This window comes from Alnus glutinosa, chromosome 2 (assembly GCF_958979055.1).
Source record: "Alnus glutinosa chromosome 2, dhAlnGlut1.1, whole genome shotgun sequence".
Classification (NCBI taxonomy): domain Eukaryota; kingdom Viridiplantae; phylum Streptophyta; class Magnoliopsida; order Fagales; family Betulaceae; genus Alnus; species Alnus glutinosa.
In genome coordinates, this window is record NC_084887.1 from 30323911 (window position 1) to 30336987 (window position 13077).

General features: G+C 34.7%; 1 protein-coding gene across 1 annotated transcript; it reads left to right on the plus strand.

The window, feature by feature from the left end:
- The first annotated feature begins 3622 nt into the window (after positions 1-3622).
- On the plus strand, positions 3623-5077 carry LOC133859358 (BAHD acyltransferase At5g47980-like). The gene has a single exon (XM_062294747.1). It carries the CDS (start codon positions 3632-3634, stop codon positions 4976-4978), a length of 1347 nt encoding a protein of 448 aa, XP_062150731.1. The 5' UTR covers positions 3623-3631; the 3' UTR covers positions 4979-5077.
- Positions 5078-13077: the final 8000 nt, after the last annotated feature.

Here is a 13077-nt window from a genome sequence, read left to right on the forward strand (position 1 = left end):
TGGATTAATGGGTTGAATGGCCGGATGTATGCCAGATTGGAGAAGAAAAAAAAAAAACAGAACAGAATTCTGTTCTGTTTTTTCTTTTTTATTTTTTCTTTTTTTTTTTTTTAAAAAAAAAGGACAAAAATTTTAGCCGCGTGTATTTCAATACACGCGGCTAGAATTTCAAAAAAAAAAAATTTCTGTTAGCCACGTATTTCTTGCAAGTGGCTAAATGATACATGGCTAAATAGCCACATATATAAAGGGACACGCGGCTAATTGTGCATTTAAACACAACAGGATTTACTGCGTGTAATTGGCAGTGGCTAAATGCAATTAGCCATGTGTATGACCCCATACACGTGGCTAATTGCAAGTGGCTAATAACAAAGTTTTTTGTAGTGAGAGAGGACTCAATTGTATGTTCATGTAATTTTAGTTTTGTTGCTTAGGTAGTTGCTTTAAGCTAGATTTATTCCTAGCTTAGTGGTTAGGGATTTTGTATCTCTGGTCACTACCTTGGGCCTACAGGCATGTGTTTGTAGTTTTTGGGCTGGTGTTTGCCTAAGGGCTATTGTATTTGCCTTCGGGCTTATTATTAATGGAAGTTCCGGTTTCGTTCAAAAAAAAAAAAAAAAAAAAAAAAGCAAAAAAATTGAGAATAGGCATATGATTAATTAGTAGCCTGACCCAATATTAAAGGTCATCAAAAGTGGCAGTTTGTAAGGCAAAACAATGGATGAACAGTCGCAAAAAAAAAACTTACGGTAATTGTAAGAAGAGTGAGGAGTCACAACACGAAGAATAACACTATAGATGACCGGACCATAGCAATCAAAGAGAAACAACACCACGATGTTTGTCAAAAATTTGGATGTGTCTGACGGTGAACGCATAGTGAACATCAGATTTAAACCTGAAATTATCCATAAACCGAAAGGGGCATATGTTATAGGAAGCTAGCACAAATATGCAGCTAGGTTAGAGATCAGAAGAAACGATGTAACGTGTACGTATATAGCTCGGCTCACGCGTGCTGTGACGGCGCATGGGGTACACATGCAGAATATATAGTGGAGCAGCGGAAAGTGGATAAGGGCACAACAATGGTGGTCGAGGGGCGTGTGATGAAAGGAGAGAGATGAGCGGTAAATCTGAGTTTCAGAACCTATACAAAAGAAGAGAAAAATAAAATGCAAAACAAAAAGGGTTTATAGAGGAAGGGTGAGGAAAAAGTTTCGTGTGGGTGGTGGGGACAGGGGAGAGAGAGGAAGAGCTCACCCGATTGATTTGGGTATTGAAGGTGGGGTTTTCGAGAGAAGGGACGAGCTGAGGGTTCGAGAGAGCTGGGGAATTTCTTTTGGAGTGAAAAGAAATTTAGATTAAAGTATAGGTATGGTGACATATAAACACTGTGGAGCATATATATATATATAGAACATATTTTTTTTCTTTGTTGGGCAAAAACTTAGGTTTAATTTTCTGTTGTTTGCCGATGTATCAATAACAATTAAGAGGGTCCAAGTAGTAATAGGTTGAGCTAGCTAGAAAGATAGCAGCCATCGAAGAGATCACACGAGAGAAATTAATAAGATTGACTATATATGATCACTTTTATTAACGTGGCAAGCTAGTTAGAAGCTCTAGCTATACGTATTACGCGAGTGACGGAACTAATTAAGGAGGGCTGGCGGGTCCCGTGAGCCCTACCTCTTTTTAAAAAAATTATTAATTTGTTAATTTTGGCCCTTGAATTTTGGCTTTTGCACGTATACGTCTCTGGATGTTAACAATACGTACGCTTCCACTACATGGCACTTGCAAATTTCTATAAAAGCTTAATTGGCGTACGTCTTGTACGTGTACGTCTCTGGCCGGATGTTAACAACACGTACCCTTCCACTGCATGCACTTGCAAATTTCTATACGTCTCTGGTGATCATAAAGCAAAGGGCAAACGAACCCCATACAGATCGAGCTTCACCATAAATCATGGGAGATCAGATATGCCCTTGGTTTAGGAAGATATTATCTCTATCTAGAATATTACCGTTGTTGATTGTTTGTGGGCCTTTGTATTGCAAGTTACCGTTGTGGATCTTTGCATTATTATGGACTTTCCCATATGGGTGAAAAAGTGACCCGTTGTAGATTAACTTGAGTCTTAATTGCAGAATTTTCTTCTACTGTTCTACAACGCAAGCATGCCATATATAGCTGACATGCGTTCTAGCTTCTTGGACTCTTATTCAATATATAGAATTACACAGTACACACATTAAAGCAACTCATGTTTTTGAGGAGCTCTTTGTCATTTTTAAACCAATTTTCTTTATTGTGAGATGTACAAGAGTTACAATTACTCAAAAGATAAAAGTTATAAGATGATTTGTATAAATTAATTAATTTATTGTTGTTAATGTAAAAATAAGAGGGACGTATAATATTCAAACTCGTTTTCTATAAATAGAGTCTTGTATATAATCAAATAATAAAGGAAATTAAAAAATATAGTCAAGAAAAAGCATTGACGTCCACACGTAGGCCGAACCACCTTAATTCTCTACCTCTCTTTCTTGTTATCATCTCTTTCCTAAATTATTTGTTCTTACATAGCCTTCTAAAGGCACCAATCCAATTATTTTATGATCTCATATTATGTTTTCTTCTCAATCACTATCCCGGCCATCATACGTCTACAACTCCCTCCTCTTCGTCAACCACTGCCGGGTCCACACAATCAAATTCTTTACCTACAATTTGATTGGAAAATGGAATGGATACCCTACAAAAAAAAAAAAAAGCAGAGCAAGAACCCCATCTTTTGTCACCTTCACTACAATCTCTTCATTTCTTTCAAATCAGCCTTAAATCTCTTCGATCAAAGCCCCTTCCAGTTTCTCACGTTTACCTCAAACATCCCTACCCCCTTCTACTACTCGCATACCCCAAGTCCAATTTCACAATTTTTTTTCCTACTATCTTAAATGATGAAAGAGTTTTCTACAAATCGGTTTGTAAAAAATTTGTATTCTTTGATGTTCATGATCTAACCTCAACTTACATAATTTACCATTGGGTTTGTAGGGGTGTATTAAGACAAGAATTACAAGAACTCAAAAGTTACAAGATGGTTAGTGTAAATTAAATTTATTGTTATTAATGTATAAGTAGAATAAACATGTAACGTTCAAACTCTTAATCTATAAATAGAGTATTGTATATAGTCAAAATAAAATAAAAATGTAACAAAAAAGAAACATTAAAGTATGAACATAAGCAATATTGTGCCAAACCACCATAATTCCCTATCTCTTTCTTGGTCTCATAATTATATCTATCTTAAATGATGTGTTCTTACACTATTATCTTCTTCATTTGGATGTTAACAATACGTACCCCGGCCATCCAGTACTACATGCGCGCCCTTGCAAATTCCTATAAAAGCTTGCCGTCTGTCGACAACCAACTCAGAATTTGCCTTTTTCACACGTCTCTGGATGTTGTCAACAATTAATTAATACGTATCCATCCACTACCTGAACTTGCAAATTGCTATAAAAAGCTTGCCGTACGCGTCTGTCGAAATAGAAAGCCAGATTAAAGATCGTGACATTATCTTTTTTCACAAAAGAAAAAAGCAAACATGCAAGTTCGTATCATTTCAAGAGAAACCATCAAGCCCTCGTCACCAACGCCCTCTCACCTCAAAACGTTAAAATTCTCCCTCTTCGACCAGATTGCTCCCAAAAGCTATATTCCAACAATCTTGTTTTACCCTACAAATGATGGCCTTCTGATCAATCATGCTCAAATATCAACCCAGCTGAAGAAATCACTCTCGGAAGCTCTAACACGCTTTTACCCTTTGTCAGGAAGGGAAAAGGATCAGTTCTCTATCCAATGTAATGACGAGGGAGCCTCATATTCCGAAGCCCTTGTCGACTACAATGTGTCTGACTTCCTCGATCCACCCAAAATAAACTTACTGAGCCAATTGCTTCCATGCCATTGCCAGCCTTGGGTGACTTGCCAAGACCGTGCTTCAGCGGTCTGCCTGGCCATTCAAGTTAATGTTTTCAATTGCGGTGGAATAGCCATTGGTGTTTGCGTGCTTCACACCATCGCTGACGGAATCACAGTGAGTGCATTCCTTAAAAGTTGGGCGACCATCGCACGTGGGGCTAATGATCAGCAACTGTTTAGGCCCGACTTCACCACTGCATCGACACTCTTTCCTCCAAGAGATCTGCTGTCGTTGACTTGTTCAAATCGACTCTTGGTCGCTTGGAAAAAAGAAGCAATATCCGTCACAAGGAGATTTGTGTTTGATGCAAATGCGATAGTCACCCTGAAGGCCAAAGCAGAAGGCGAATACGTGTCCAACCCTACGCGCTACGAATCATTGGCTGCACTCATATGGAAATGTTTGATTGGTGCCTCTATGAAGATATCGGGTTTGGCAAGGCCGTCCTTGTTAGAGCATGCGGTGGACATTAGAAGGCGAATGGGGCAGCCCTTGTCGGCTGATTCCATGGGAAACGTGATAATAGTAGCCAACGCAGTATATGACCCAGCTGAGACAAATATTATCCTACGGGACTTAGCGACCATAGTAAGACAATCCATCGAGGAAGTCAATGGCGATTTTATGAGAACTTTACAAGGCGACGAAGGGTTTTTGCTGATTAGTGGTTACGCGGAAATGATAGCGGAAATGCTTCAAAAAGAAGAGCCGGAATCATTTGGATTTACAAATTGGTGTAATTTTGGTCTCAACGAGGTTGATTTTGGATGGGGGAAGCCACTTTGGGTTGGTGCTTCTGGGGGAGATAACTTATCGTTTGTTAATTGTGTTCTTTTTAAGGATATGGAATGTGGTAAGGGCACAGAGGCATGGGTCACTTTAGAGGAAAAAGAAATGGCTGCGTTTGAAAACGATCCAGACCTGCTTGCTTACGCTTTTCCGAATCCAAGTGTTTCTCGCCCATAATTCCTCTTTTTTGAAGTCAATAATCTTCACAAAAATCGGTAGGAATCAGAGATGCCCCAATGAAATAAAGACACTGTGAGTTCGATCGTTACATCAATCTCGCGCGTGTACATTGCTGCACTGCATACAGTCAAGTCTTTTCGTTGTATGTAGTTTTCTCTATGTCTTGAGTTAATTTCTTTCTCAAATAAATGATATTGGGGTTTGATTTTTGCACAACAAGTTGTGTACTAAGCTTTTTTCAATAATATTCGTGTTAAAGTATGCCACATTGTCGAGAGATACATGATCTGAAAATTTTATAAGTCATGGACATTCATTCTCTCTCAAAGCGTCTTTTGAGAGTGAGTAAGGCCCATGAACTTTTACACGATATTAAAGTGGGTCTCTTGCGATAATGGACATTTTCCTCCCGTATGTTGAACACATGTTTGGCCAAAGTTGTCACGTGAGGAGGTGTGTTACAGTGTTTCACATCGACAAGATTAACTTGACCTTGACACTTTATATGTCATGATGTTCCCTCCTTTCTCAAGACGTCTTTTGAGAGTGAGAATGGGCTCATGGACTCTCATCATCGTTTAAGGAACCGGCTCTGATACCATGTAAAAGTCTATGGGCTTTACTCAGTTTCAAAAGACATCTTTTGAGAGTGAGTAATGCCTATAAACTTTTACAATTCAATCTGTCGGTTTTCTTTTTCTGTAGTCTAAGTGCCTTTTGGGAGTAGAATTTGGCTCGCAAAGTGTAAATTTAAATCAAATAACAAAAAAAAAAAAAAATAAAATAAAATTACTAGCCCAAAATTACCTTCGCACGCCATGCGTGGGTGTATTTTCATGCATTGTATTATTATATATTTGCATCTAACATGTTATTATATATTCGATATTTACACAAAGTACATACGTGTACAAAATAATAGATAATTTACAAATTAGATAATTTTTTTTTTTAAAAAAAAAAGGTTGAGTTGTTGGATCAAAATGTTACATATAATTTACCACGTACGTTTGTAAGCATAATTTTTTGAATCTAAAAATTAAAAGTTAAATTGTCATGAATCTGAATTCCAATTAAAGCAACAATGAAAAAAAAAAAAAAAAAAAAAAAAGAAGAGAGAAAAAGATTGCATTAAAAAATATCCTTAAACCAACTCATTCAATGTAAATTAAATTTCTTTTGGGAACTTTTTATTCCTCATTATCTTGTGTTGAGTAGCTTGCCGTCGTTTGTAAAGCAATTGGAGCGGAACGACATCATTATATGATAATTCTATGTCTTCAACAGGTGATCGAGTGAAGACTTGCTCGGCTAATTCTATTGGTTGATTATTGAAAATATCGTCATTTTTTTTTTTTGTTCAGAGTTGGACTCCTCTAATTGGAGAGTAGTTCATGTTTTGAAACTTTTTATTCTTCAATTTGTTTCGATATAAAATAATATTTTTAGCAAAATGCTTTCAATATTTTTAGGTACTGTTTGACTGCACTTGAAAATTTTGATTAACCGAAAAATAATAGGGAAAACTTCATTTATCATTCTTGATCTTTTATCACTTTTGCAATCATTCTCAAAAATTTTAAAAAGTGTCAATTGACAATTTAGTGTATTCATCTTTCAATTTTTTTTTTTCATCTGCTCCATTCTGTTAGAATTTTACATTAAATCCTAGCAAAATTAAAAAGGGAAAAAATACAAGGATTTAGGCGGTGGTATTGATTTAACGGAATTTGTAAAAATACACATGCATGAATCTTTGATTTTTTTTTTTTTTGTATATATATATATATTTTTTTTAAAAAAAATATGGGTATTTTGAAAATTTTGACAAGATTTAACAAAAAATCCTAATGGAGGTGTGAAATTGAAAGATGAATACACTAAATTAACATTTTTTTAAAGTTTAAAAGTATGATTGTAAAAGTAATGAAAGATCATGGATGATAAGTAATGTTTTCCCAAAATAATATGTTCTACGGTTGACCAAAATTATTTTTTGTAAAATGCTTTATACTTTTTTTACATTTTTTTTTAGATATGTTTAGTATCATTCTTTTATACATCTTTTGAACTTCTTTTTTTTTTTTTTTTTTTTTTCAAATTTACCATTGAATATGTAGAACTCATACATGTGGTCTCATAGATTCAATGGTGAATTTGCACATTTTTTATATGGAGATATATAAAAAATGTGCAAGGTAATGAAACTAGACTTTTTTTTTTTTTTTTTTTTTTGTTTTTTTTTTTTTGCATCCGTAGCTTCTATTTTCAAACCGCACCTCCCAACGGACACTCTCATCATGGCATACCACGTACGCTTTGGTTACGTCTCTCTTATGTATTTTGTGGGGAATTCCATTATTGATATGTTTGCAAACTATGGGAAAATTGGATGAACAAAAATTAGCTACAAACTAGTTTGCAGTCAATTTGTACAAACCAGTATGAAAAAGTCACATGTATTTTTAAAGCATGTGAAACGGTATTAATTAAAAAAAAAATGCAAGAATCATATGCTATTAAAAAAATATATGAGAAGCACAAGCTATTAAAAAAATATGTGTTTCTCAGATGCTATGAGATACATGTTACTTTATCAGATTGATTTGTAAGAATTGACTATAAACCAGTTTATCGCTAATTTTTGTCCAAATGGGATATACTTGGAGATGTTGATGAAATGCTAGAGATTATATATGGTTTTCTCAGTTGAGGAAAGATGAGAAGGTTTTGAGACTATATAAGCACGCTTAGTTGAATATAAGCACCAGGTTTTGAGACCCATGTAAGCATGATCCTTACACAACAAGATTTACACAACTTTTACACAACACACTCACATGGGGGTAGGACTCATGTGGTGGGTCCCACTTCATGTGAGTGTATTGTGTAAAAGTTGTGTAAATATCATTTCTCTAAGACATATTGGTGAAATTCATTGGATCTCACCAATATGTCTTGGGTTGCGTGAGAATTGTGCATATGGGTTGTACAATAAACGAGTAGTGGTATAAGGCACACTTTCATCACACTATTTGTGGACGTTTTGTGTTTACGTGACATATGGTGTGGTGAGATGAATTATAAAAGCTTCTCAAACACTTTTATTTCACCACACCAAGTGCCACATAGACACAAAAATCTACTAATAAAATGATGAAGGTATGCCTTATGGCCTTTAGAGCTCTAGTAGCAGTTACCCTATAATGGTTCATTTCCCTATATTTAGGGAAAATTTTAGAAAAAATCACAAAATAGCTCCCACAACAGATTCCCTAAATATACATAAAGGCATTGGGTAGCTACAGTAATTCCTTGTGTATTGGGTAGCAGTGTAGCTACCCAATACATTATTTTACTAAAAAATAAAAAACGTCCCTCTCCTCTCCCCTTCACGTACAAACCTCTCTCACCCTTTCAGCCTCGCCAAACTCGTTCTCCCACCGTTCTCAGTCGAGTAAATGCCAGCGCCTGGCCAATTCAAGAAGAACTCATTCTCCCACCATTTGCATAGTAGCTTCAAGAAGAAGAGCTACAGTTCTGGAAGGAATTTGTAGGAAAATGGCATTTGGGCTTCTGCAGGGGCTTTTAGCCGAAGACGAAAAATTGAAGAGTGGGGACTTTCAAGGTCCAGGGAGTCTTGGAAAGAGAAAAGGCAAGCGTTTTTACATAAGTTTCCATGAAAGTTGGGGGTTTTGGAGATGGGTTTTCGCTTCTTGACTTGTAAATGGGTCTTGAGTGAAAGCCTTTTGAGAGAGACGGAGAAGATGTAGATGAGAGAGAGAGAGAGAGAGAGAGAGAGAGAGAGAGAGGGGGACGGTTGAGAGGAAAAGACGGCAAGACGCAGAGATAGGTTGAGAGAAAGAAGAAAGACGGAGAAGAGAGAGTTGAGAGACAATCATTTTTTTGGAATTAAAAAAAATATTAAAAGTAAGAAATATTATTTTAATGATATAGGAAAAATTAAGGGAATCAGTTGTGGAGTATATTTAGATAAGAAACTAAAAAGTAGTTTTGTTCCCTAAATTTAGGGAAAATGGTTGGGTGTCTGCTGCTAATGCTCTTATAGCACTACTGGAAACAAACACATCCCGTTTGTAAAACCCGATTTCCTCTTAATTCTGACGCAAGTCTCATTTTTCTCCAAATCCAATGCGAAAAGCTTAGGAGGAATTTGAATATGCGCAAAAAAAAAAAAGGAAAAAAAAAAAGATTATGCAGCCATATAAGCTACAAAAAATATTATTTGGATATTTTTCAGCTCTTGCTGCACGGGCTACATTAGACAATTGAAACCATCGGATAAAAGAGTGCGAAATCCAACCGTTCGATTTAATCTGTTTAACAATAAGGACAAAATTATGATCACCATCCACGCAGTCTCTCCCTCCACTCCGTGAAACATGGAATTTACTCAAAAGTAATCAACTTTTTCAGTTGATTTGACATTGCACGGCATGACCTATTGATTTTGACTGTCTTCATTTCCGCAAAAAAAAAAAAAATTAAAAATATAATTATCAGAATCCAAACATAAATTTTGTATTATATTTAATTTAATTCGCCTTTTCAAATCTGATTTTTCAATTTTCTTTTATGTTTTTTAAACTATCGGAACATAATTTTTTTTTTTTTTAGTATTCAGAATTTTAAAAACAATAAAATAAAAAATCACACACCCATATGGGCTATAGTTAACCTCAATCGAAAGGAAAATAGTTTATTCAACGACATATAGATGAGGTCCATCCGTCCATATGATCTCAAGTCAAGTGATCAAGAGTTGCTAAAAAATTAGAAAATAAAGAGGCCTGGCTTTTAACTCCTGTGTATATGGATTTGGGGTGATGGGGTGGTTTGGGAGGGAGTTGAAAAGGGAGGGGGGGTAGGGAAGCCACTCAGCCAGGAGAAATGTTAGTCTGCCCTATAAAGACACAATTAATGACATGATCATTAATTTTTTTTTTTTTAAAAAAAGAAAACACAAAACAAGACCACAACCCATTTACATGGTTTTGTGATTTTTTGTTTAATAAAAAAAATAAAAAAGTCAATTATTATGTCATGGGGTAGTAACATATCACTTCTTGAAGAGATAAGGAAAACAGGATCTGACTTTAGTGCTGTAAAACGAAATAACAGCATATCTGCTGATAAAAAACAGACAGTCAAGATGAAATGGGAGAAATTTTAAACACAGGACGTCGTATTTTAAAGTTCATCTAACGCCTAATTTTTAAACTAACGTTTAACCTCCTACCACTTAGAACTGTAACGCCCAAGATTTTAAGACAGAACGTCTTAAATAGAATTTAAGACTGGTGCAATCAATCAAAACTTTTAGTTGCTCAATTGATCACTTTTTAGCCTATCGATCGACCAATCGCTCGATCGATCACTCCTGCCGATTGATCGACTTATTATTTGGTACGCTCAAGTCTCGACGACTACGTATGTGAATTTTAAATTTATATATTGAACCACTTCGCAATAGTACGTATCAATTAAACTCACACCATGTTTTTGGTTCCAGACGATCATATCCTCATCTAATTAGTCTAGTTAGCCCAATTTAGTTCATTACCAACTAGATTTTTATAGATATCAAGCAATCAATGCCTAAAGATGTGGAATAGTGTCCTAGGGGATTTGGGCTACGATTTTGGGAGATTATTTGGCTTCAATCCGACCATTGAAGTGCCTTTTTGCTGGTTTAATCTCGACCATCCAAGATTGCTATATAAGGAATGCATGGATGATCAATTTTCATAAAAGAATAACCAAAATTTCAGCAACTCTCTCTATATCTCTCACGTAAACCTGCTATTGTCTTTTCTTTTAGTGCAGCAACTTGGAGCATGAAAATTCCCTTGTTTCACTTTGCTTTCTAACACCTAGTAAGCTAGATTTAAGTCTCATACCCTCATTCCATCACAAAATCAGTAGGGAATTTAGAGCAGAAACTGTCTCTATTTTACACTAAAAAACATAGCATCATTCTCTTCGTTGGTGCTCTTCCTTTTATGGACAACAGCACTACCACTTTCTGGGCTACTTTAAGAGCAGCATCAAGGAGCTCTTGGCCAATTTTGAGCTACAAATCAGTAAGTCTAAGGAAGGTGTGTGTGAGTTGTTGATGATTTATGTAAACATGTGAGTGTGTGTGCTGTAAAGGAGTATATATATGTGTGTGTGTGTGTTGTTGAGTTAAAGTGAAAGTGTGTGTGAGTGAGTTTGGAGTGTAAGGGGTTGTGGGTGAAGAGGAAAATGAATAAAGAGTGCTTGTGTTTTAAATTCTTACATGTATGTTTTAATTCCTGCATGTGAATGTGTGCATGACATGGAAGAAATAAAGGTGTAAATGCATGTGGGTTGTGAGGATGAGTGAAATATATGTGTTAAATGGGTGTGTGTGCAGACTTGTGCATTTGATAAAAGATGCAAGATTATGTGTGTGCTTAATTAAATGACATTTGTATTCTTGTTTTAAACTTAAATGTCCACTATGTGCTATAAAGATATATATATATATATATATATATATATATATATATATATATATATATATATATATATATATATATATATATATATATATATATATATATATATATAGTATTTTTAAAAGAAGATGTATTTTGGGAAGAGAGAATAATTCTAGTAACACTATTATAATATTAATATGGATATTTGGTGTAAAATAAAACTAAATCGAAATAAAATGAGTATAAGGTTATATTTATTATATTTAAATTTGTAGCCGTTGTAATAGAAGAATAACCTCTAATAAATAGGTGAAGCAGTAGTAATGCCTTTCACTAATTTAATATTATTACATGATTGTAATTATGCAGTTGTAGAGAAAAATCTTTGGAGTAGAAACTAGTAAGTACCTCTATATTTACTGAGGACGAAGTTGGTGGATTTTTCCTGCAATATTGTGTTTACTGCTTTATTTACTTGTTTGCGCATATGACTTTGCATATTTTATTATTTTAATAATCTGTTTAATAACAAGCTGTGGATCTAGTTCCATACTAGTACATGACGATTCACTGGTTGTCTAGGTCCAGTGAATGTAGAAGTACCAAAAAAGAGAATAATAAATGCAACAATTGGTGTACCCAGGTCACCAGGGAAGACCTAGGTTTTCAGGAGCTTAGACTCTCAAAGAATATAATTAAAAGTTAAAGTGAGGAAGCTCAGGCTTCAAATAAGACGTTAACCGTGCCTAGGTCAACAGGGGAGTGGAAAAAGGGAAATACCTAAAACTTTGCATTTAAAACTATCATATCATTGCTTTATGATCGTGTTTATATTCAATTTATGTCTATGACTTGCGGCCATAGATTATATATTACGTATATATGTGATTATAAAGTCATATTGCATAATGTTGCATTTATTAAATAAATCAGCACTCCTTATATTATGGGAAACTACGAACTCACTTTAGTATTTTGTGTTGTTGTTTTCTCTCTGTATTATGTGTTAAATTAGGTTAGAGGAGGAATATCAGGACTATCCAGACCCTTAGATGGATCCTGATACTAGTATTTGAGGCTAGATTGCCTCATTTTTCAAAGACAATATTTATATTCTGCTGTTATGTAATTATTAAGCTCTAGATCTTTTGACTTGTATAATTATATGTGCCCTGTGAGGCATGATTGCTATTTTTGTATGATTATGTTGACATACTCTATATAACTATTTTGAAGTATTTCAGTTAGAAGCTCTGAAGTGTTATTTAATCCCAAGTCTGTATTATATATATATATATATATATATATATATATATATATATATATATATATATATATATATATATATTCTGTTGCCAATATTTAACTCTGATGAGATCGTAATATCACGTGAAAATTCAAAAAATTTCACTTACTTTTTTTTGTAAAAAGCGGGGTGTTACAATATATCAAGTTAAATTTGAACCATTGCAAAAGACATCGTTCTATTTCAAGAACGTTCGTTTTACTCTAGAATCCAAGAAACTCATAGACAAGTAAATCTCTTTTTCATGAGTAAATAGATTGGAATATTGATATCAAAACCTTTTAGCATGAGTTTTGATATCCTCT